A 25,611-nucleotide genomic window follows, 5' to 3' on the forward strand; every position below is an offset into this window, starting at 1 on the left:
GCAAACAGCTATTCGAGCTCTAGTAACAACGGCGACGAAATAATGAAATCTACACCAAAGCCCAACGAATACATGAGCCAACATGCAATAATTACAGAGCGTATAAAAAAAAAAATGAAACTTAATGACTCCTATATAAAATGTTTACTGATATTTGTAAAAACTGTCTGGAATAATTCTCTTGTTCCCACACATGCACATTTATTGTACGCTACATAATTATCCTCATCCATCATACCATGCTTCCAGCACACCGAGGAAGCCCAAAACAGATAAACACCCCTCACGCGCCCCCCCCTCTGCTAAAAGCACTCATCATCGTCCCACAGTCATCCCGCACCAGCCCCAGGCAGCGATTAAAAAGCCCACAGCTGCACGGAAAGCCGCCTTCCCAGGCATCCCTTCACGCCAGCACACGTAACCATCCACCAAACCCAGGTAAGCGAGGATTACAAGGATGGTATCGAATTCAGTGAGCTTGTCTTGGGAGTAGAACGTCAATAGCGTAATTCCAATGGCAGTGGTGCGCGCTGACTGTGTGACCATCACCGATTGGGCTTGTTTGGAGACCGCAATGCGCTGTGGAAGACCGAATTCTTTGATCGCCTACTCGGCATTGAAGAATGGTAGTAGTCCGCCGAAGGTGGTGGCTGACGCGACGAGGAGGGCTGGTGTGTGCCGAGGAGTAAAGTGCGAAAGCATTATGCTTTGGATTTATGGGAGATACGGATGGTTTCGAAGAGAAAAAGTTGTTTTGTAGTGTGCGTGTTAAGAATACTGAGAGGCAATGAATGGCATTAATGCTAAATAGAATGAGACATGGCCAAATATTTGAAGCCCTTGGAAAATGAAGCAAAATGTGTTGGCGATAACAGGATTAGCAATATATTACTGTACAAACCAACACCACAGAGCGATCGAATCGGGGGAGTTCCTTATTGCATTGTGAAAAACCCAACGGCTTCTTTATAAATGCCTGTTCAGAAAACCTATTAAATAGTTAGAAAGCATCTTCAAAGAGATTTTAAACAATTCAAGACCTTAGAACCTTCTTACACTAAAAAAAAAAAAAAAAAAAAAAAAAAAAAAAAATTCAAACTAATTATGTATCCAAAACACGTTTGTATTCATTGTATGTGGCTGCATAGGACTCAGCCGAAGCTATTCTTGCAATCTCACTCATTTCCCAGGCTAACAGAACTGGAGCTCCTCCAACCCGATCATTTCCATCCGTAGCTCCCCAGCATGAAAGGCATATACACAACAACCACCTTTCCTTTTGCCCTCCTTTTCTGGGTATGGTTTTGGTTGGGGACAGCCAAAATTCAGAGATCCCATCCCGTGGCATATAATCTCGACCATTGATCCGCGGTGACAGGGAGCACAGCTCGGGAGTATTTCTCTCTCCCTTTGACGTCTGGTCGTCACTAGCCTCCCCCCATAAAATGAAATGCTTATCCGCGAGTAGCATGTACCAGCGGATGTAGCAACAAAATATCATTCCATTCTGGAAGACATAACAAACGAATGTTATTTGAATCCGCAGAATCTCGGCGAGCGTCAACAAGTACCGGTTGAGTTCGAAGGGTGAGAGGAGGCCGTGAGACTCTAGGGGTGGCGTAAGTCGCATGCGGAAACATGTCGGTAGTCCCAGCAATTAAGGCTTTGTTTAAGTCTGTCCCCTATGTAAATTGACTCGTTCATTTGCGATTGCGATCGTTATCCGACGTAACTCTACTCAAATAATAAGATATGAGCACGGTCCTTTACGCGCATCGGGAGCCGCACCCCACAGACCAAAAAACCCGTCCACACCTAGACGAATTCGAATGCGAGGGCAAATGTAAATAGGAGATATTTTCATCACTATCTCCTGCCGGTTGTCCTTATTGTGCACATCCATTAAAGCACAGCCGGGTGTGCTCTCCGTGGGCAACTGGCTAGCCAAAAGAACTTAATAATCTTTAGCTCAGATTACCTTATGCTCTATTTCACCGCTCCCGCCCACTGTTACCAATGCTCTCATTCCTGCGCCTGCTCTCCTGTCTGGCCCGCAGCTCCCCTATCTGCTTTTCCAGCGACGCTCGACGCTTAACGAGTTCCTCCCGGGTTGCTTCGAGAGCTTGAATTTTCTCCGCCGGAGTGGCGGATCGTTGTTTCTCAGCTTCCTAGAAAATTGGAGCGTAATGTTAGGGATGCTGTATACTTAACATCCATGGGCGAGAGGAAGATATAAAGACACGTACCTTCTTTGCATCCTGATCCATTCTCAAGCGTGCTCCGTATAACGAGCCCGTAATTGTGCATATTGTGACGCCGGCTGTGAGGATAATCCGTCGTGCTTTGGGAGAGATAGCTGCTGAGGACATTTGCGATTGACAACTATGAGAGGATTTCCCACGGAGCAAGGGTTGGGCTACTCAAAAATATGCAATCGAGTATATTTTTTTGAAGCTGAGATAAAGAAAACTACATGCATTGTTTGCATTGTTTGCATTGTTTGCATTGTTTGCATTGTTTGCATTGTTTGCATCCATATGAAGCCCTAATTCATTTTTCCCAATTTGGACGGATTGGTTATGTCCACGGGTCCAGAGGCAAAAGGACTTATCCTTATCTCTGTAGACTATTCAATATTCTCATCTGAAGCGAGGTGCTTACAAAGTGAATAAATATCCAAAAAAGCTATACGAGTATTCGCTGTTACCTTCCCTTCTCATCCAATCATTCGTAAACGGCGCAGGCTGGCTCCCTGCTGCGTCCTGAATAAGCTGAACCTAAATATCCTCGTAACTTGTGAGCAGGGAATTTATTATGGAGAAGATAGGCCCGCCGTGACGATATTGTGGCACAGTCCTGACATATAAAAGAAAGAAAGGAATGTCTGTATACTCTGCAAGGCACATTGTACAGGAGAACCGTTTTGTTAACCCACCAACTTTATTATATTTGTTTAACTTCGTTTCTTCTTACCATTTGATCATTATACATACATATAAACACACCGCCCGCACCTTACATCCACTAAAAAAAAGATGCCCTCCACCCCGCGCTGCTTCATCATCCGCCACGGCGAGACAGAATGGTCTCTAAATGGAAAGCATACAGGCACTACAGACCTGCCATTGACCGAGGACGGAGAGAAACGAGTGAAAACTACCGGCAACGCGCTCGTAGGACATGATAGATTGATAGTCCCAAAGCATTTGGCACATATGTAAGCTAAAACATTTTATGGCTCTCTTTCTTCCCAATTTGCCCCGAATTAGAATTCGCAAACCACCTAACCTACGGCTCCCACTCATGTGATTGTGTTGTCCTTTTAAGATATGTCTCCCCCCGTCAGAGAGCGCAGAGAACCCTCGAACTTCTCGAGATTGGTTGCAAAGAACCGCTTCCCTGGTTACAAGAAAGACAGAAAACACCCTCGCGGACGGAAGCACGCGTGGAAATCACCGAAGCTATTCGCGAATGGGATTATGGCGATTATGAAGGGATGAAAAGTGCGGAAATCCGAGAGCTGCGTGCTAAGAACGGAGAGGGCTCGTGGGATATTTGGCGCGACGGGTGTCCTGGTGGAGAGTACGTTTACCGAAAGGCGGGCCGCTGAAACATTCCACTCTCTCCTCTTCTTGTTGTTAAAATAAAAGCAAAACAGATCAGCCGATGATGTTACCAGGCGCCTTGATGCGCTCATCGCCGAGATCAGATCGAAATATCATAGCAAAGCTATGACCAAGTTAGCGCACGAGCCTGCGAACGGCGATGTTCTAATTGTGGCGCACGGGCACATTTTGCGAGCATTTGCGATGCGCTGGATTGGAAAACCGCTTACAGAAACGGCGTTCATTCTGGAGGCTGGAGGTGTGGGAACGTTGAGGTATGTCCTACGTCTCTCTGTAGTGAGGGTTGACTCAAATTGGCAAAGGTCGAAAATTTCAAAAAAAAAAAAAAGGACTGCTCCTTTTTTTCCCTGCGGGACATAGCTGACACCGCTTAATCGATTTTCCTAGCTACGAACATCACAACATTGACGAGCCAGCCATTATTCTTGGAGGAGCATTTGTCGTTGGTGACTAACGGATTTGCAATTCGAGGAGTGATCGAGTCGCGGTGGATGATGAGATGAGATCGCCTCATTGCTGGACCAATCGAGCGTAGACTCTTCGTATACCATATTAGATAGATATAGGAACACCATTCCCCACCCTCCTAACACTCCACCTCCCACGGTATGAGAGAACCATAAGAATACCTTTATCCTTTCATTCTGTGACATCAACTCCCAACCCTTTAACAACCTCACTAATCATCCCCTTCCCTCCTACCTCCACTCTCATCCCCACACGCAGCAGCCGTCTTCGCACTCCCCTCCTCCCCTAGAACCTTAGCAGCCCCCATAAACAATCCTCCCACATATCCGCCCAGAAACCGCATATCTCCCGCCTGCGCCGCCGTCATGCGCATGAGATTCTCCATGTCGGCCAGATGTGCGTTGAGCTGTGCGAGTTGGGAGTGTAGATGGGCGTATTGACGCGTTTTGGCTGTGGACATAGACGTTTGGTGTTGTGTGAGGGTGTGCGAGGTTGAGTTTGATGAAGGGTTGGTGCTGGTGAGATTGGCGGTATATCCGGCCATGGCGGTGGCGGAGGAGGTGCGGGAGTGGGATTGGTAGTTATTATTATTATTATTATTGTGGTTATTATAGAAGGATTGTTGACGTTGGTGGTAGGGTGGTGGCATTTTCTCCAGTAATGTTTTGTTGTTGGTTTGTGTATTTTGTAGCGTTAGCTGGCGAGGTTACGGGAGTGATAGTCGGCTTTGCTTTGCTGTTATATTATTTTGCTTCTATGCTTTCATGGAGATTAGTGAGTGCACATTAATGTACAATGTGAGAATTGAATGAACGGCTGGTTTAGCTGTTGACCTGCTGTTGCTGAAGATGGACGGTGATGTTTCGTTGGTAGCCAAGTTGAATATCACGTGATTCAGTGCATTCAGTCAATGAAACAGCAGGGATAGAGTTTACTCAATAGGTAAGAAAAGAAATAGTTAAAAAAGGAAAATCGAATAGATAATAACTTGGAAACCAATAGGGGGAATTCACGTGCCGGCTATAGACAGGAATACTTGACAATGACTCGCACGAAGCAGTCCGTATTTCTACCCACGTTGATAAATACAGAGGGGAAAAAGGGAGGGAATCTTAAGAAGGAAAAGATATCGCCAAAGAAAGTCATTTCTACAACCATACACTCTTTCCCATATCTATATTCTCATCTTATATGTATGTTATATACTATTGGCGTCAGAGCACCCCAGGAGGGCAGTGGGAGTTTTGCGCCATACGCTCCTGACAGGACTAATAACCCCCATACAAAAAAAAAAAAATCACGAAAGAAATAAAGTCTGACTCGAAACTGTTTTCATTACCAAGCCAGGTTAAGTTAAGGTTGGTCTCTTCCTTCTCTTCTCTGAACTAACAGCCAGCTCATATGTATATGTGTAGGCAACAGAATAGTTTTCTGGCCAAAAGCAAAAAAGGGAGAAGAGGAGAAAAGAAGCCAATACAACATAGGATAAAAAAGTGAAAAAAGTAGGTATAGGAAGGAGAGGGGGAGATGCAAAACATTAATTCAAGTGTAGAGGGCTTAGAAAACAAAAAAAAAGGGGGGGAAGGGGGACAACAGGGAAACATTAGGTTCGAAGGTTTATGAAAAGTAAAAAACAATACGGGTTTGTTAAGAAAGGGACGTAGAAATGGAAATAAAGGATATGTATATTGTGTGCGCATTTGGTTATAGTGATTATTTTATGATCCGCCCAAATGACTCGTGATAAAAACAATGCATCCTTGAAGTACTGAGAACAGAGGAAATTCAATCAGCTTATTCTGAACACTGAAACACAAACAAGCCCCAACGGCGCAAAAAAGGTGAAAAAAAAAGGTGAAAATTGAATGTTTGGGTATAAACCGGTAATTCAGCAACGAAGCTATATTACTCTTATCAGCCCCCCAGTTACCAGCCATTGAAGAAAGAGCTGCCATTAATATTTAGTTGTGAGGGAAACGGTTATGCCTTGAGAAGGGGAAAGAAGGAAAAGAAAAAGAAAAGTATGCAAATGGGGGGTGTAGAGTTAACAAAGGAGAATGAGAACAAGAGAAGAGCAATAGCAGCAGCAAGTAGAATATGTAATGGTTTGGCTTATATAAAAGTTAAACCGTCTATCCGCAATCGACTTTTATCACGATCACGGCGGAACGGGTAGGGTGAGGATATCATCAATGCAGAAGACGTCTAAAGTCGTATCGTAAACTTAGTTTTCTGGTTCGTGGGAATCGCAGCGAGGGTTTCTCAATCGAGAAATCGAGCATTAACAAAATGCGAAGGTCGAATATTTTTAATTGGTTCATCGAGCGAGCGATGATTGACGAGGACCTAGACTGCTCTGACTGCTGTGGGCGGAATTTTCGGAGTCGATATTGGCGCTCACGCCGCTATCGCCACTCCCCGCGCTGGCGCTCGCACTCCCTGTCAGACTTCGAACTTTTAGGGTGCCTTTGGCTGGATACGAGTTGCTCACCCCGACATGTTGCTCGACTTGCTGCGGCGCCGCCACGCTTCCTTGTCCAGGAGGATACTTTGGAATTGGCGCTCTCTTCGCCCCAGGAGGGGATGGTCTCCTCCCTGTGGGCAGCATAGGTTGCCCGTTATACGAGTCGTGACCGGGGGGTGGCCGGCCCATACCACGTCCGGCAGGGTGAAAAGAAGTTCCAGGAGATTGGCTAGTTCGTCTACTTGGCGGGTGGAAGTTGCCCTGTCCTACCTCATTCATCCGACTGGCTGTCAGTGAGTTGGCTCTTGATTCGTCGCGAATCTCTTTCCTGTCGACATTTCCATATCGATTGGAGGAATAGCCCATCATGGGATTATTTAACAAGGAGTCGTGTACACCAGGTATCTCATCCATTAACCGGGAGGTCGTACGGCTTCGTCCACCGCCGCCAAAGTGCCTGCTGAAAGCTGAGGGAGGTCTACCACCACCACCCATCTCAGGATTCTTGCGGAACTGGCCTGGATTTTGACTTTGTGTTTTCCGATTTCTACGAGAAGTAACGCTCAGCATGTCAAAATTGTCGGGATCGATCTGAGGTAGGGGTGGGCCACGGTGATCCATTGGGTCGAAATAATCATCGTCGTCCATGTCGTCGAAACCGTCACGCGCCGCCGACGTTCGCCGTCCAACTCTTCTCATGCTAATTTCTTGCTCCCTCAATTGTAGTTCACGTTGCCGTAGTGCTAGCTCGCGCTCTCTCAGAGGAAGGTCCGGAGGAGGGCCTCCACCGTTTGACATAGGACCGTATCCACCGTTCTGCGCCCCGTCCTCTAACACGTCATCGTACAGCATAAGATGGCTAAATTCGTCCAGGTTATGCTCTTCTGATAATTCTCGCTGCATGGGCGGCGGCGGGCCCCTTGGAGGAAATCCATTGGGAGGTGGTCTCGGGTGCATACCCATCGAGGACGGGCCACGTCGAGGTGGGGGCATTCCCATACCAGGTCCAGGTCCCATTCGACTGCCCCGCATTCCATTCATCGGGGGACGGGGAGGAGGCGCAGATGAAAGTCTTGGGGGTGGGTGAACGGGGCCTGGTGACGTTGGTTCCTGCGGTTGCCTTGCCTGATTGCTGGCGTTGAGGTGGTGTAGCATCGCATATAGCGTCTCTATTCGAGGGATTTTAATACCAGTTTCGGTTGCTATCCTTACCGGCGATCCCAGGTATGTTTCCACCTCCATTGGACGCCTCGCTAAGAAATCTTGGTACATGGTGCTCGGTGCATCTGAATGGGCGATCATCTTCTCAATTATCGATTCTTTGAATTTCTCGGAAAAGGTGCAGCCCTGAGTTTTGGCTAGGCTAACGAGCTCTTCGATAACATCAGAGATTAATTGGCGGAGCCCAATTTTCTCTAAGAGGTCTGCGTGGTTTGGGCGTTCGAATATCACGCTCGCGGGATGGAATGCGATGGGCCTGCGATCATATATCGGTTAAGAGTCATTACCCAAAGGGGAAGAGAAAAAAAAAAGAGTCAATAATCGTGGCTTACCCGATCATGCGTTCATACTGCTCTTGTCTGATGTTTTCTGACACTTTGCAGTCGACTTGGCCTGTACTTAATGTGATAGCCAAGGCTACAGCCATATCGTTCTGAATAGATGAAGGAATCATGGCATTTTTTGAAGAAGGTCCTACCCAAGTATTTGTCGATGATGTAATTTCGAATTCACTGGGCCCGGTCTGGATTATCTCAATTCCAGACACTAAAGAGAGAACAACATTTGTAGGAAACCGGTGCTCTAGATGAGCCTCGACACCCAATGTGTTTGTGGTGTTAACCAGAATACAGGTATGTTGGGGTGTCACGACCGACTCAATGACGGAGGCAAGATCGTAGACGTCTGGTAGAGCCTTCACGCAAAGAATAACGTAGTCGAAAGGTTGGTCGGTCGAACCCGCTTCTTCTGGAGTGCGCACGACTATTGAAAAAAAAAAAAAAAGATTTGAAATCAGCGGACGATCTCTCTTGCAGCTGCACTCCAATGGGGTCCGAATTGTAAGGGATTACATACCCCGAAAGGGTTTGAAGCGTTCATTTCCAAATACTTTTGATCTAAATGACGCAAATCATGAATTAGTTAAAAAACTAGGTCCACACGATTGCTTTGAAGGAGGTTCAAAAGGAGGTTCAAAGGGGAGGGAAGCGGGTTCAAAGGTCTAGTTGCTTGCATACCTGAAAGTAAGACCATATTGAGAAGCAGATTCAAAGCCTGATTTCCATACGAGGGTCACATCGCAGGCATTTGTAGCTTGGAGCCGCCAGGAGAGAAAGGCAGATATCGCATTACCTCCAACTACAAGGCAGTTAGTATCGCGGCGCTTCGACATTGAGAATGCAAATGGGACAAGTGGAAATCAATGGATCAAAGCTCTCTAGCATTTAGGCATCGAGAGACTATGACCAAACAACCAACGATATACATGGATAGATTTGGCATATAGTGGTATTTTGAGGGGGTTGAAAGGGGAATTGAGGGACAAAGGACAAAGGACAAGATCTCCAGCGGTTGAAGAGTTCTGAGACTGTGCGCGACCCAAGCAAAGCAAAGCAAGCCACACAACGCATGCAAGCAAAACGCACCTGACAGAATCCGCAGTCTGGGCGGCGAAGGAGTCATTGCCGGCAACGCAGCGACGAGAAGGAGACCCCGAGGTCCAACGCGGGCCGCAGGAACGACGCGGAATGGGAATTAAAGAACGAAAAAGAGCACAAGTTCCCCCAGCAATCGGCAGGCGGTAAACGGCAAAACTCTCCCTAGAACGCAGAAGTGGCTGACACAGCCATCCAGCTTGGTCTTCTCGTATGGGGAGGGGGGAGGGAAGTCGAAGGGCCGGAACCGAGGGCGGGAGGGGAGCTGTAGTGAGCGGCAACGAGAAGAACAATTATCGACGAACGAGAGACAAGAACGAGACACAGAGAAAGGGAGAGAGATTAACGATCTCGAGGTCGATTAGCAGAGTGTAATGGGAGAGAGAGAGAGAGAGAGAGAGAGTGTGTGTGTGTGTGTGTAAACTGAAGCGACAGTAGGAGGAAGAGTATAGAGGCGTTATGACGACGAGGACGACGACGATGTCAGACCAGACCAGCGGGAGCGGAATAAGGCCTCTAGTTCGAAGCAAGCAAGCAAACACAAAGAGAAGAGGAATCCTAATCCGACAGACAGATTGAGACAACTTGCTGCTATGGAGGTGAGGATGGCGATGGCGATGGGTGAGAGGTGTACAGAGAGTAGTTGGCCGGGAGTTGGAGCAGGCGAAGTCAGTGAAGTATTTAGCTCGATTTTTTTTTACTTTTTGGGCAATCAAGGCCCAGACACGACACGACGACGACCAACGAACAAATCAAGAATAAGTGGAACAGCGGACAGCAGAGCAGCAACAGTCTAATAATTTACTGCTACTAACGCAACGACCACCTCCAGAGAATAAATGAACGGCCTGGGGTAAATTAGAGATGGGGAAAAAAGTACACCAAGTATTATTATATATAACCCAGCTCTCTTCTCTGTCTGCGGGATCAGAAAGGAGGAGGGAAAAACGAGTGTGTGCAGAGAGATCCAGCAAGTGAGCAGAAAGGGGAGATGGATGGTTCTGGTTGAGAACTACTTCTTACTATGTCCCTGATGCTGATGCTGAATTGTTGTTACTTCACTCCTAACTTATTACTACTGTTGCTAACTAACTGATGACAGGACTCTGCCGGGCCGCCAGGCATACATACATACGCAAGGCCACCCACCGGGACTGGCTGGAACTACTTCCACTACGATTGAGCTTGGACACAACACAAAACAGAGACCTCTTTTTTTCTTTCTCTCTGCTAAATCCGAACGGACGGGACAAGGAAGGCCAAACTTGGGCTGGGCGGTGGCAAACCGGTTGCAAGGTAGGCGGCTCGAGGAAGCACAAAAAAAAATCGTTGGACTTGGAACCAACAAAAAGTCATGCTGTGGAGCGTCATCTGTGTTCCGTGGGATTTGAGATCTCGAGGAAGTTTTGAATTTAGAAGGAAAGGGGAAAAAATATTTATTATTAATTTTATGGTGAACGGACAGCCCAATCGAACAAACTTGGCATTATTATTATATACGCAGCGTATGCCATGCCTGTGGTTCTTCCATCAGCATTGGCATCGCTTTACTTCAAGGAATCCCGGATGCCAGCCGATTTCGCGGAAATTTGATCTGGCTTTGATTCTTCTTCTTCTTCGTTGGTGCGATTCTTGTCATGTCATACATACTCCAAGAATATCAGGCAATATGCGCGTTGACAGTTGAAGTGTCGCCTGTCAACTATGGGAGCTTTGACATTCAGAACTAGCAAGGCAGAGTGACACACTGTCAACACGCTATCTTCCCTAGCTTTTTCGCCGATCAAGAAAGGAAAAAAAAAAAAAAAAAAAAAAAAACATATAACAAGAAAAGAAAATCCTGACGCATTTCGAGAACAGCACCGTCGCTGGTTGTCCTGATCGTCGTCTGAGCCTCGTGTGTTTGTACTGCAACACCCCATCCTGTTCGCCTTTTCCCTCTCTTTTAAGAGGCTCGACTATTGTGGGCAATTCAAGTCTTCAATATAAGGTCGTTGCAACATTGTACAGGCACGGGTACAGGTACATGTCTGTACAATGACTGCTCCCACAAACGACTACTCTTGCACCGCTCAAAGGGATGCTTTTTCAATAGTCCGGCTAGTTTCTTTGAGTCCTGACGGATATTGTTCGCAAACCATCGAAATGGACTCCGCCATACAACTTTAACTGTGCAACTTCGCAGCTGTACCAACCATTCATTTGGAAATCCCCGTCATAGTCAATACTAATGTCATTGTTTCGTTCGGCTTTGTGGTGGGATGTCTTTGTTTTTGTACTCACCAATGGTCGCAGGGATACTGAGCTGAGATAGTCTGCCTGATACATACATACGTGCCCACTTTCTGCGTGCGGGAAGGGCGAGGGTGTGGGCCTGCAAGGAAAATCAGGGAGGATTCAGGATGGCTCAGTCCAGGACCAAAAAACTAACTAGCTTCAAACCTTTAGATTTGAAGCTAGCCCGGATAGTTGTTCCTTGATTTTGATGTTTTTGTTTACAGGGCGCACAGCCCACACTGGTCCCTCGCTCCAACCAACAATCATCATCATCATAGCCGGCTTCAACGAAGCTAAGAAGAGCCTAAGACCGAGGCAGGCACAAGCGTGGCCAGTGTTGCGTCAGGAATGCAGGCCAGGAAAAGAAATTATTATATAACTATTATTAATTCTTATTATTTCCAGACGGGCTTTCCAAGTTTCCATGTGTTTTTTCCGTCCCCGGTTGGCTGGCTCTCAGCTCACAGGGCTACAGCGTAGGAACCGGTGAACACTGAACAGACAATATTCGGCCTTAAGCGCTCCATTTCGCCGCTATTTATCGCAATGCCAACCAGACCCTAAAGGTACGGTACTTACTGTGCAAGTTGTATTATTATTATTATTATTATTTATTGTACTCCGCACACAGGGCTAGAAAACTCGCCACAAAGCGAATCTATGATATTCTGTACTCTGTAATAAGTTAATCTGTACCTCGCAGAGGCAATCGCCCAATCAAGCCTCATTTTATGTACGGAGTATATATCATCGATACGCTTTTTCACAGGCTTTGCAGCCCAGGGCTCACAGAACTCTGTCCAGCGTGCAGGGAAAGCAAAATGTCCTGACATGGAATGCTATATACCCAGTCTCCCTTTTCTGCTTGCAAGAAATGAACCCTTGCACGGTAGGCCTTTGTTAGCATCGTTATCGAAGTACTGCATATAGTTAGTTACTCAACTCACTTGCTCCCACGACACCTCTACTATTAGTTAAACCCACCCCCGTTTTGAAATCATTAAAATGTCCTGACATGAAATGCTATATACCCAGTCTCCCTTTTCTGCTTGCAAGAAGTGAACCCTGCCATTTGAATTCTTCAATACCAAGCTACAAAGACAACCAACCAAATACCTTTCATCTTCCGAAGCTTTTCCCCGTACTGTACTGTACTCGGACTCGGCTTCATCGCCAATTAACGGCGATCTTCTGTTGGATAACAAAACCCCCAAGCTACGTTCAAGTACAGTACATGCATAGTAGTTACGTCCTCCCTTCAACCCGCTCCTACTCAGTAACTGCAACTACTGTTCTTTTCCTTTCTTTTTTCTCGGATCGTGACGGAAGTGGCACTTGCACTGTGGCTTGCCAGCAGCTACAGGCGCAAGGGGAAATGTGGCGCTGACACTAGCAGCTATGCATGCTTTCTTTTTTTTTTTTCTTTTTTTCTTTTTTTTTTTTTTTTTCTGACACAGAGAAGCAAGCTGTAAGAAAAAAGCTTGGCATATATAGTTATTTATCATCTATATCTGTATCTTCAGTTATGCAAGATAGCTCTCAATCAAAGGCTGCGAGGTTTCAACTCCATTATTAAAATATCTTAATGCATACAAGCCTCTGTGTGCAAAGATGTTGCGGAGCTAAGCTCAAAACAGAAGACCTCACAAGATTGATTTTACAGCTTATTATTAATAATAATAGAAGGAATAGAACTGTAAAAACATATAGAGATTCATTTTTCAGTGTAAAAGCATTATCTAACTAAGTAAGAAAAAAAATAAAAAACACTCTGCTCTATCTCATTATCTTATATATTATTCTCAAGAACAGTTTGAGTGATCTGAAGAAGACTTATAATAGTTCTGAATTTAGTCTTCAGAGCTGTATTCTTCTTATACAGAGTCTTATTTTCAATATAAAGAGTTAAAATCTTAATATCATAACTGTTAACTGATTTAACACTTATTACTTATTTTTTTAAAATTCTAGTCTCTGTATTCTCAGCTGTAGAGTACTTCTTGAATAAACTCTTCTTCTTAACTTTCTTTCTTTTTTCATTCTTCTATTTCTTTTCTTTCACTTTATTATTCTTCTTACTGACATTGACTATATATAACTATTAGTTAATTATATTAGAATTGATATATTTTATATTAAAAAGTAACTTACTTCTATGATAAGAGTAGTAACTTTCAGTACTATTATAATGATAACTGATACAAGCTTTATAACACTGATTCAGAGCACTGATACAGATAATAAAAGAGTCTTCTTCTCTAATACAGTAACTGTAGAGAACTGTAAAAACAGCATCACAGAATTATAGAAGAAGAGCTTTATAATTTGTATTGATTTTTATATTAATCTGATGACTCTCTTATAAGACTGACTTCTAAGTATAGAATAATTTAATAAGAGTCTGTAACTTCTTTAACAGCTTCTCAGACATTCTTTCAGTTAAACAAGTTAATAGTTGACTCAATGATCTAGAATTGACAGATGCAGCAGAGACAGAGACAGACACAGACATAAATATAGAACTGAGAATGAAGTTAACAGTTAGTAGCTTAGTAAACTGAATAAGGTTATTTAGAACTATACTAATTATTAGAATTGTAATTTTTATTATTTTAAAGAATTTTACTTACAATGAACATGTTTCAAGACATTGTTTTCAATTATAATAATAGTATTAATGATTTTTTAAACTTCTGATAAATTAATAGAGATAAATGATATGATTTCTGAAAAAAAAAAAAAAAAAAAAAAACAGCTGATAGAGATGAGAGATAAGAGATAAGATGAATTCTTTAAAGAGAAAAGAAATACTCTGAGATTCATTTACTTTCTCTTATACATGTATTAACAGCTGTAAGAATTCAATATCTCTTATTATATAATATAATACAGGTCTTAATAACACAGATCTCAGAAGATTCTCAATCTCTCAGATTAAAAATATTATTATATTAAATCTAAGCTGTATAGATTAATATTCAGATTATTTCAATATCTTCTATAGATTACTAACTACTCATTCTCAGATTTAGTGATTATAATAGAATCAGCTATAATAGATTTATTAAGTTTAATAATTGAATTCAGTAAATCTGTGAGTAAAATAGATAGAGAAAATGATAGAACAGAGAATGAAGAACTTACAGTAATAAAGAATAAGTAAATAAGTAGATTAAATATAAACTGTGAAAAAGATGAAATAAAGAGTGAATAAATCTATATAGAATATAGATTAGCAGAGATCTATAAAAAGAAAAGAAATATAACTTAGTTATCTATTAATTTTAATATCTTATATAATTAATCTCATATATCTGCATGCTTCTGCTCACTCTATCATCAGACTGATAAAATCTGAAATAATTAAAGAATTGTTTAAACAGAAGACCTTGATATATTTTAATCTATAAAACTATAATATATGTGAGATCAGTCTGAAATTCAGTCTCAGAAATATCAAGAACAGTCTGATCAAGTGATAATTCTTGAGATTTATAAACTGTAATAGTATATATAACTGTAATAGAGAACTGCATGCAGCTGCAGACTTGATTAATATGAGAAAAGTCATAACAGCTGTAGAAGATAGACACAAGTTTAAGATTCTTTCATTTTAAATAAGCAGAGCTATCATATTTATTAAAATTAATTAGTAGTATAAATAAAGAATCTTAACAGAGATTCTTTATATCTAGACTTTATACAATATTATGAAGAATTTCAAGAGTACTGTTAACAAGACTGCAGTCTATTTAAATATTCTGTAGAAGTATAATTCAGTAGCTGATAAAGAGAGAAAGATTCTGATAAAGATTATTAATCTTATCAGAATCTAACTAAGAAGTATCTATATTAACATTTATAATCTGAATATTAATAACAGGTTGTTTACAGCTTTAAATAATATCATTATTATAGATATAAATATGATACTTCTTAGTATAAATGTGAATTACATTCTCAAAGATCAGGGCTTCATGAGAGATAAGAGTCTATACATACTTTAAAAGAAACTCTCAATCACTCAGAGTTAACTGATCAAGCTGAAGATTTTTCAAGATCTCACAGAACTGATAGCTGATGATATCTTCACTCACTTATTATTAAATCACAGTAAGTTAAATGATTTTACTAAAAATTAAGTAAATTTAATAGCTCTGAATGTCTTCTTTATAATTAATACATCTGTTATAATAGAGCAGAGTTTGAAAAATAGATAAGAGCTAATAGAAATCTTCACTGAGAATGATACTGAGATCATTAAAATGAGTATTTTTATAAGAGAATATATAATAACAGATCTGATCAATTTATAAAAGTTACTATAAATCAATCATTAACTTTTTATCAATTAATAGATAGTGAACATCCTTAAAAAGAGCCTGTAAAGATTGAAGATTTTAAGAATTAAGCAGTTTATATAACATATTCTTGTATATGAAGAGCTGAAATAATATATATAAGATTCAAGTATTAATGAAGTAAGTAGCTACATCAGTTGACACAGCTTAAATAATTAAGATTGAGAGATCTTGAGCCTCTGCAAGATTTTGAAGAGTTGTAAACAAAATCATAATTAGATAAGTTTTATCAGTGTCATCTTCATTATCTAGATTAATTAGCAAAGAATCTGAGAATCTGCTGTTAAGAATCTCAGTATAATAATAGAGAATAGTGTTATGAAGAAGATATTGATCAGAGTCTAGAGTCTTGAGTGAGTTATATTTATGAAAAGTAGTGTCTGCAGAGAAGTCAGTCTTCATATTATTTTAAAATTCTGTGTTAAGATTGATATAAGTATTAATATGAGAGCTTCAATCATAGTTGAAATCTAAGAATCAATGATTAAGCTGTTCACAGTTTTAGATGTTAATAAGATCATTATTATCACACTGTGAGTTTTAATAGATAAGTAATACTTAAGAGAGATCAAGCTCTTCTTCATTATTCTGATTATCTTCAAACTCAGGTTCTGATTTCAGCATGTCTTCATCATAGACATTAACTGAGTGATTATAAGAAAGACAGTAATAATTAAAGATCTCTGTAAAAGAGAGTTAAGAGATGAGAAGATTAATAATCTTGAGATCTTCAATTTAATAAAAAGAGTGATGAAGAAGAAGTTTGATATAAGCATAGTTCTCTAAATCAGTTTTAAACTGATAAATAGAAAAGTAGATTAATACTCAGAGTTTTATACAGAGACATCTCTTAATTTAATAACTGTGAGAAAAGATTTGAAGAAATTTAAAAAATAAAAGATCTTCAAATTCAGTTGACTGCTGCTTATATTTTTTTAAAAAGAATAAATCATATTATAATTCATCAGATTCAAGAATATAGCTATGACAATGTTAAGATTCAGACTAATAATCAACTGTAATTGACTTACAAGAACTCATTTATAAAGAAAGATTTAAAAGAAGATGATAAATCTTCTGAGTAGATCAATTACACTCATTAATAAACTGATTCATAAGTTTAATAACTGTAGAGAGTAGTAAGTGACTTAAACTGACTCTTGAAATCACTTATTGAATAATCTGATGATAGAATTCTATGTCTGTTTCAGCCTTGATAATGTACTTAGACAGATAATCAAGAACAACACAGCTGCTAGTGCAGAAGACAATGTCAGTACTTACTAGCTAGCTAACTGTAATCAATCTGTTATAGTTATTGAGAATTGAGTCATTATAATGAGAGTGCAGCTGATAATATCTACTACTCAAAGATTTGAAAATAGCACAGTCAGTTCAGCATTCATGCAGGAAGTGAAATCAGTAATATAGATTGTCAGTGACTCAGTGTTTACAAATGCAGTACTTTTCACTACAGTGATGATATTGAACATGATTGAGTAGACTGTGTAAGAGGCCTACGCCGAATAGATCGGTATGATATTGATAGATCTTATATAACAAAGAGAAAAATGTTAGAGAAGGAAAAGAAAGAGAAAGTGTGAGAATCAGTGATTAAAGTGAATATTTATACATGTATGTGATGATGTATGCAGTGAAGCTTCAGAGTAGAAGAATCTGTACACATTTGTAATGACTGAGAATCAGTGATCAAGAATGATCAAGAATCAGAGTATATATGTTTTAAAAATGTTGAATTGATGATTGAGAATGAAGTAGTTAAAATCTGTGAAGTGTAATAAAATAGTCTATATAATTGATCAGGTACAGCCTGCTACATTAGTCTCTCTCTTTCAGAAGCAGTTCTCATCAGTCAAGAACTGCTGTTTCAGATAACACAGAACTTGAAGTTCAGGTCAGTTGATTATAGCTGACTTATTTCATGAGATATTATCAGCTACAGCTGTGAGATCTCTCATTGAGAATATTCTCAATCTCTCACTTAAGCTTATTATCTTCTTCTATGATGCCTGGCAGCTGTCAGTCAGAAGTCAGTTGAGAAGAGAATGAGTCAGTGACAGCACAGTGAAGCAAGCTTGTATAAAAGATATTATAAATCTCTAATGATGTGTTAAGATAGTAGTTATAACTATCTAGAACTTCTATCACTTTATATCTGATATAACAGTAATCTAGTGTATAAGATGAACATGTGATTTATATATTCTTAAGATTTAACTATATCAGATCTTCTATCTTATATTATTTAGTGAGATCTCAGTGAACATTGATTTAATCTTCTTAATTCTGTTTAACACTTGTCATGAAGACTTCTACTCAATCACAGATATTTCAGAGTTTTATTACTATATTATTAATAATTTGAATTGAACTGTGAGAGTTCAATATGAACTGTGTGATCTCTAGAAGATCTAACATCTTCATATAATAACTATGTATAAGAAAGAACAGGCTTATATCTGTTGAAATAGTATCTTAATCATTGATAGTAATCTCTGTATATAGAAGAAGATTATGTCAGTTATCTTATAAATAATTACAGAACTTATAAAGATAATTCTTTACAGTCTAAATTATCTGTTCTGATATATTATCAGTCTCAGAGTGATAGACAGTTAACAGATAATATATAATCTTGAGAACTTGACAGATTCTTGTTTAGAGAGTACTTATAAATTAACAGCTCTGATCTGATACTATAGATCTCAGTAACTCATATATCTGATAGAATGAACTCTGTAAGAAGACTTCAGTGACTTATTTAATATTCATTTTATTACAAGATTTCAATATTATATCTTTACTTAGTCAGTTAATGATGATCAGAATGTTTCTATAATTCTTACTCTTAGATAGATTAATAGCAAAGTCAATTACTATATCTTATCAGATTCTATCAGAGATATTAAGTGATTTCAGTAGATCTTTTCTATAATTCTTTCATAAAATAATGAAAGAACAGTAGTTACAGTTTCAGATAAAGTGTCTGATGCTGTTTAATATCTCAGATTAATAGAACTCTCAAGAGATCATTCTATACAGTTATTCACAGCCTGAATAATTAGTTATATATAAATCATACATCTCTTGCATTATTCAGGTGTATAAGGGTTTGAAGTGAGAGACTCAGTATTGTTTACAGAATTGTAGAGTGTTATTATTATTAATTAAATATTCTGAGATATCAGTTCTTACATGTAGTTCTGAGAGAAATCAAGATGCTTCTTGTTATACTACTTCAGTGAGTATTTGAAGAAGTTTATCAGTTTAAGCTGCTGTATACTATAGCTTATCTAATATAGATTCAGAAGAAGTTGAGATATCAGTGACAGTTCTAATTAAAGAAGTATGTATAGTTCTAATTGAAGAAGCATGTATAGTGTCATGAGCTGTTTTATCTTGATTAACTAGTATCTTCAGATTCAAGAGCTGATACTCTTGATTCATTCACTGAGTATCTGTTATATCAGATAGCATATCTTACTCTCATTGTGAGAGAGTATCTGTCATTGAGTTCTGACTGTCAGAATGATAGTGTATTGCAAAATAAAAGCAGCTTAAGAACTCAGATCATTGCATCTGTTATTCAGTGAGTTTATAGATAGTTATAAAGTATTTGAGATTCTTATGATCTGTGATTATCTTAAATTCAGAGACACTTTAAAGTTCAGAGTCTCATTCTTCTAAACAGTGTATAATTGTAAGAAGTTTCTTATCATAGATCTCATAATTACATTTAACAGAACTCAGTTTCTTAGATATGAAGGTATATGATTATAGAATATCTTTATTATCATATTATAATATCACTTCTTCTGTCATATAGTCAGAGAAATCAGCTTTAATAACTGTCTCATGATCAGAATTGAATATTATTAGCAGAGAGGTATTAATGAACATCTTCTTCATCTGTGTAAATACAGCTTCAGTATCTGCTAATTATTGAAATACTGAGTTCTTCTTAATGAGTTCTGTAAATGATCTCATGATATCTGAGAAGTTTCATATAAATCACTGATAGAAGTTAGCAAATTCAATGAAGCTTTATATATCTTTCACAGTATATAAAGCTTCTCATTTGAGAATGATAGAGATCTTCTCAGAATTCATTCAAATTCTCTTACCAGCTTCTATGATAAAACCTAAGTATTTAGTACTCTTAACTTTGAAATCACACTTGTTAATATCAATTGATAGTTCTGCTTCTTATAGTTATTATAATACTCTTCACACATACTCTTGATACTCTTTTCTGAATTCATCAGTGAAGATGAGAATATCATCTAGATAAGCAGATACAAACTTATCAAGAAAATCTCAGAGTGCTCAGTTGATATACTTCTGAAATATACTGAGAATATTAGTCAGTTCAAAGAGTGTGACTATTTATTCAAAGAGATTATAATATATTCAGAATGCTGTAAGTTATTTATCTTCTTCAGTGATACAAATCTTATAAAATGTAATAATGATATCTAACTTTATAAATCATTGAGCTCATCTGATATATGCTAGAGTTTCATTGATAAGAGATAAGAAATAATAATCTTTCTTTATCAATCTGTTCAGATCTCAGTAGTTCACACAGAATCAGAGTTCTTCATCTGACTTCTTTATAAAGAGAATAGAAGCTGCAGTGAAAGAGTTGCTAATATATATAAATTTCTTATTCAACAGATCATTGAGTGTCTTCTGAAGAAGAAGAAGTTCATCTTGAGATATATTATAAAGAGAGTCTCACAGTGACTCAGAGTTCTTATTATTCTTCTTTTCTAACTTGATACTGTGATTCACTTCTGAATCTTGTAAAGAAGATATATTTATAATATTATCTTATCAGAAGATATCTAGATATTCATGATATTATTAAGAGAGTTTTATGCAAGAATCTGTTATTATAGTATAGAATAACTTTTCTAAGGTCTTTTTAATATTGATCAGACTGATGAAATAGATTGATATATAATTCTGCTATCAGTGAACTTGTCAGTGACTGTAAGAAATCCCGCTCCTCGCGGATTCTTTACCTCTATTCCTATCTCTCGCGTAATCAATAGGGTTAGCAGCTCTTGACTACACACAACTATATAGACTGGAGTTCGCGAATACTATTCACAACTCAGCTTAAATGCTATTATATATTTAACTTCTACATTTTATCTTTCTACTGTGAATACTTCTAGTAGTTAACAGTATGTATCATATCAAGCTGTAAACACCTGAATAATCATCTATAAGCACTTATTCTTATATTTCAAGCTCAGTCAGTCAGTAACTGTCTATTATAACTGAAAGAACTAGAAACTTATATACTTCAATCTCTATGAACTCTACTGCAGACACTCAGAAGCAGTCATCTAAATCATGAATAACTCTTATGAAAGAAGTCTTAAAGAACTTATCAATTACTTATAGAACATTATTCTCTACATCTGTGACAGAGAAACTCTCTGAACTTATGAATAAATCAATCTCAGTGAAGAATATTCTTGAGCATCTCTTACAGAATTAAGCTATTTTTCTATAAGAAATGCTTACTATCTGTAAACACTCTTAAACTGAGTCTCTAGACATAATCTTCAGAAATATTTACAAACTGAAAAGAAACTTTCTTAAGCTGTGATCACTTAAGATTACTTATTGAATTACAATCTATAAAAGCTTTTATAAGTTTGTATTTGAAATTGACTTACAAGTCTGACTGTGTGATATAAAAGATGAAGAAACTGTTATCTATATAATAACAGATCTCTACTACACTGAAGTCAAGAACTGACTGAATTATCTAGAGAATGATTATAAGAGATTCTGCTGATCTGTTCTTAAGATCTATTTAAAGAATAAGTTAAGAGACTTTATAAGCTGAACAGAGAACATCTGAGCTATAATCATCAATATTAGAAAAAGAGATAAGAAATCTGATAAAGACTACTCACAGTACTTTATAAAATTATGATGTGAATTAAGATCTGTGAAAACAGAGCTCTAGAATAAGACCTGAATAATGATATTTATAAAGAGACTGAATAAAAATATGCAGAATAAGCTCATTGAGTAAGACTCTAAGTTCTTAACTCTGAAGAAACTGATAACTCTTATTCACTGCTTATAAATCACTGTGAGAGTCATAGATCTGTAAAGAGTGAACTATTAATCAGCTCTATAAGAGTCAGAATAACAGAGAACAGATTTATCAGAAAAAGATAATAAGATATAGAGAGATTTGTATCTGACTGCTGAGCAGAAAGAGAGAGCTTTATAAGCTCTTATAAACAGAGTATATAATAGAGAGATTAAGAAAAAGAGACTCTGCTTTATCTGTTCTAAATCAGAACATCTCTATGTAAACTATCTAGATAAATTAAAATAGAAATTTAGAGAGTTATGAACAGAGTCAGTAACAGTCTTCTTAAGAGTTTTGAAGCTGATATCTGAATCTGTTACTTCTCTGATAAAAATACTTGTTTATAAGAAGAGACTGTGCTGCAGTGCTACTGTCTCATAAGTATAAAAAGTATTAATAAACTCAGAATCTCAGGTCACTGTAGTGTTTCTAAAGCTTATGAAGTAAATAAGCTGAATAATGAAAACTGAGAATCTGCTCTTATAATAAGCAGAGTGTAAGAACTCAGATCTGAGAGCTGAGAGACTTATAAGAGTTATCTTTGAATTGCAAGATCTCTTCAGAATCTGAAGAAGATTTATAGAAACTGTGATTATCACAGACATTATAGATGATATATACTTAAGACTTATATAACTTCAAAGACATAATTCATACATAGCTGTTTATAAGTCAGGTTTATACTTTCAATCAGTGTTAACAGACTCACTTATAAAGATAGAATCAGTTAATACTGTGAAGTTAATTAGAGAAGACAAGCTCATCTATATAATAACTTTATAAATGTCTGAGAACTTCACAGTCATGAAAACTGAGCTTCAGATATCAGAGAAATACTGAGATCTCATAGAGATATTCAGCTCAGCAAAGACAGTTGAGCTTTCTTCTTACTGTGAGAAGAATCTGATAATAGATTTAATAGAAGAATAGAAACTCTTCTGAGAATCAATCTATAAGCTCTCTTATTATGAGACAGAGATCTTACAGATCTATATAAAGAAGAATCTGAAGAATAACTTTATCTGATTTTCACAGATCTCTGTGAAAGTCTCTGTAATATTTGTAAAGAAGAAGAATGAAGATCTCAGATTATATATAGACTACTGTAATCTGAACTTCAAGATAATAAAGAGTTACTATTCTCTATCTCTGATTGAGAATGTAATCAACTGTCTTATAAAAGCTGTTATATTCATACAACTGAATGTGATCAATGTATATATATAGCTGTGAATATAGTCTGAGAATGAATAAAAGACTGTCTTTAGAACTGTACTGAAATTATTTGAATATTTAGTAATGTCTTTTAATCTGACTAATGTCTCTGCAGCATTTCAGTCTTTCATTAATAAAACACTTTACACATATCTGAATGTCTTCATGATAATATATCTGAATGATGTGATAATATACTCTGTGAAGAAGAAAGAACACACTGAGTATGTATGAAGTATATTAAAGATCTTAGATGAGACAGAACTGTATATTAAGCTTGTAAAGTGTAACTTCAGTATCTATCAGATTAATTTCCTAGAATATGTAATTATTACAGATAATATTCAGATAAAATCTTCACAGATTGAGACTATTCTATTATAACTGAAGTTAACTAATATTTATAAGATTCAGATCTTTCTGAGCTTTGTGAATTTCTATAGATGATTTATCTTTGTATTTATAAGAATCTTCTTAACTCTTACAGACATGCTGAAGAGTGAAAATAAGAAGAAGTCATTCTATAAATAGAGAATGAAAAGATTATTGAGAAGAGAGAGCTGTAAGAACTTTCTTATCTCAGAAGCTCATAGAGTCTTTATAAGATTAAAACAGATATTTATGAATACAGTAATACTATTTCACTTTGATTTCTTACTCTTAATCAGATTGAAAACAGATATCTTCTTCTTTATAATTTCAGAAATAGTCTTATAACTACAGTCAAATGAGAACTGAGTTTCAGTGATCTTTTTCTTATAAAAGATACAATCTGTGAAGATTAACTATAACATTTATAATCAGAAGCTTCTCATAATAGTAAAATTCTTCTATCACTGATATCACTACTTTAAGAGTCTTATGACAGTGATTATTATTAGAACTGATTATAACAGCTTATAATAGTTTACTTTAATTAAGAAACTCTTATAATGACAGATTTACTGAGCTCAGAGACTGAGTGAGTTCTGATTCAAGATAGAATATATCAAGAGAACTAAGAACTCAGTGAATGAATTCTCTTACAGACTAGACTATGTTAAGAAGACTAGAGTGACAGACATAGAGAAGCTAGAGAAGATAGAAAAGCTTTATAAAATGCTCAGACTGAGTGTTGTAAAGAGATTAACTGAAGAGTCTCTCAATCTCTTATAAGAGAAGAGAAAGAAGAAAGAGAAGAAGTCTATACAACTACTCTCTATAACACTGAGAGTTAATACTCTGAGAATCTCTGTGAGAATTCTTGAAGAGAGTATCTATAATCTGAAGAATTTGTAGACTTTAAGAAGTACTGTGAAAGATCTGATGTAAGAAGAAACAGAGTATAAGTCTTTGTAAGATCTTCTATTCAGATTATCTGAACTGTAACTGAAGAATGAATATACTCAGTATATTCAGAAACTGCTTACAGCAGGAATCAATTCTGCAGAAACAAAGAGTTGAAGAGACTTAAATAATCTCTTATAAAGAGAGAGCTGAATTTATATGCCTGTGAATAAGTTTCTATGTATAGAACTTATTAAAAGGCATCATAACTCTTCTCTAGTAAGTCATTTTACAGATACTAGAACTCATAAGTTGTTTATAAGAAAATACTTCTGACTGAAGATATGAGAACTTGTGAAGAAGATAGTGAATTCTTATACTATTTATCAGAATTCATAGATAGTGTGATTCAGACTATATAAAGAACTTACTCCTCTATTTATTTCATGAAAATCTTGAAAACAGCTAGAAATGAATATTCTTGTGAGTCTCTCTGAAAGTAAGAACATATATAATGTCTGCTTTGACAGTATACTGATGATAGTGAATTACTTTATTAAGATAACATACTTTATACTCATCTGTAAGAACTTGAAGTCAAAGAATTTAACTCATATCTTTATCTGTGATATGATCTGATTGCATGAGTTGTCTGTGAATATTATTTCAGACAGAGAATTAATCTTTACAGAGAAGTTCTAATCTGATCTGATAACTATACTGAAGATCTTGTAAGATCTAAGTATGACTTTTTATTAACAGATAGATGATCAGACAGAATGTCTGATGAGTATATTAAAATAGTATCTGTAGTACTTTGTTAATTACAATCAGAATAACTGAGTATATTGATTATTACTTATGAAGTTCATGTATAATAACTTAAAACATATCAGTACAGATAAAACCCTCTTTGAGATACTCACTGAGACTTATTCACAGATAATCTTGATAAATCTGTGAGAGTATACTATAGAGTGTGATGATATCTGTGAATGAGCTGAGAGAATTCAGAATATCTAAGAGAAAGTCTGTAAATTCTTGAGAAAGACTCAAGAGTATCAGAAGAGATACTATGACTTCAAGTATATTATAAAGAGTTTTAAGAAAGATGATAGAGTCTGACTGAGTCTAG

The 25,611-nt window shown here is 37.5% G+C and overlaps 5 protein-coding genes across 7 annotated transcripts; 2 read left to right on the forward strand and 3 right to left on the reverse strand.

Moving 5' to 3' along the window:
- Positions 1 to 29: 29 nt before the first annotated feature.
- On the reverse strand, positions 30 to 2,685 carry BDBG_08568 (uncharacterized protein). The gene is made up of 3 exons (XM_002620942.2): positions 2,247 to 2,685; positions 1,979 to 2,168; positions 30 to 989 (listed from the first exon to the last, which is right to left on the reverse strand). The coding sequence occupies exons 1-2, from the start codon at positions 2,367 to 2,369 to the stop codon at positions 1,992 to 1,994; spliced, it is 300 nt and encodes a 99-aa protein (XP_002620988.1). The 5' UTR covers positions 2,370 to 2,685; the 3' UTR covers positions 30 to 989; positions 1,979 to 1,991.
- Positions 2,686 to 2,823: 138 nt separating this feature from the next.
- Positions 2,824 to 4,950, forward strand: BDBG_08569 (2,3-bisphosphoglycerate-dependent phosphoglycerate mutase). Its single transcript, XM_002620943.2, has 4 exons — positions 2,824 to 3,217; positions 3,328 to 3,582; positions 3,659 to 3,880; positions 4,014 to 4,950. Exons 1-4 carry the CDS (start codon positions 3,036 to 3,038, stop codon positions 4,078 to 4,080), a joined length of 726 nt encoding a protein of 241 aa, XP_002620989.1. The 5' UTR covers positions 2,824 to 3,035; the 3' UTR covers positions 4,081 to 4,950.
- Positions 2,883 to 4,982, reverse strand: BDBG_08570 (uncharacterized protein). Its single transcript, XM_031723619.1, has one exon. It carries the CDS (start codon positions 4,741 to 4,743, stop codon positions 4,306 to 4,308), a length of 438 nt encoding a protein of 145 aa, XP_031580846.1. The 5' UTR covers positions 4,744 to 4,982; the 3' UTR covers positions 2,883 to 4,305.
- Positions 4,983 to 5,018: 36 nt separating this feature from the next.
- Positions 5,019 to 10,452, reverse strand: BDBG_08571. 2 transcript variants are annotated; one of them, XM_031723620.1, is made up of 6 exons: positions 9,204 to 10,369; positions 8,796 to 8,916; positions 8,635 to 8,675; positions 8,112 to 8,541; positions 6,586 to 8,035; positions 5,083 to 6,517 (listed from the first exon to the last, which is right to left on the reverse strand). In XM_031723620.1, exons 1-6 carry the CDS (start codon positions 9,238 to 9,240, stop codon positions 6,500 to 6,502), a joined length of 2,097 nt encoding a protein of 698 aa, XP_031580847.1. In that variant the 5' UTR covers positions 9,241 to 10,369; the 3' UTR covers positions 5,083 to 6,499. The 2 variants fall into 2 exon arrangements, with proteins under 2 accessions (XP_002620991.1, XP_031580847.1); XM_002620945.2 differs by having other exon boundaries at positions 5,019 to 8,035; positions 9,204 to 10,452.
- On the forward strand, positions 9,937 to 12,938 carry BDBG_17790. Of its 2 annotated transcripts, XM_031725436.1 has the most exons (3): positions 9,937 to 10,261; positions 10,315 to 12,418; positions 12,525 to 12,938. In XM_031725436.1, exons 2-3 carry the CDS (start codon positions 12,321 to 12,323, stop codon positions 12,874 to 12,876), a joined length of 450 nt encoding a protein of 149 aa, XP_031580848.1. In that variant the 5' UTR covers positions 9,937 to 10,261; positions 10,315 to 12,320; the 3' UTR covers positions 12,877 to 12,938. The 2 variants fall into 2 exon arrangements, with proteins under 2 accessions (XP_031580848.1, XP_031580849.1); XM_031725437.1 differs by having other exon boundaries at positions 9,943 to 10,261; positions 10,315 to 12,938.
- Positions 12,939 to 25,611: the final 12,673 nt, after the last annotated feature.

The sequence above is a fragment of the Blastomyces gilchristii genome (genome assembly GCF_000003855.2).
Source record: "Blastomyces gilchristii SLH14081 genomic scaffold supercont1.25, whole genome shotgun sequence".
NCBI lineage: Eukaryota > Fungi > Ascomycota > Eurotiomycetes > Onygenales > Ajellomycetaceae > Blastomyces > Blastomyces gilchristii.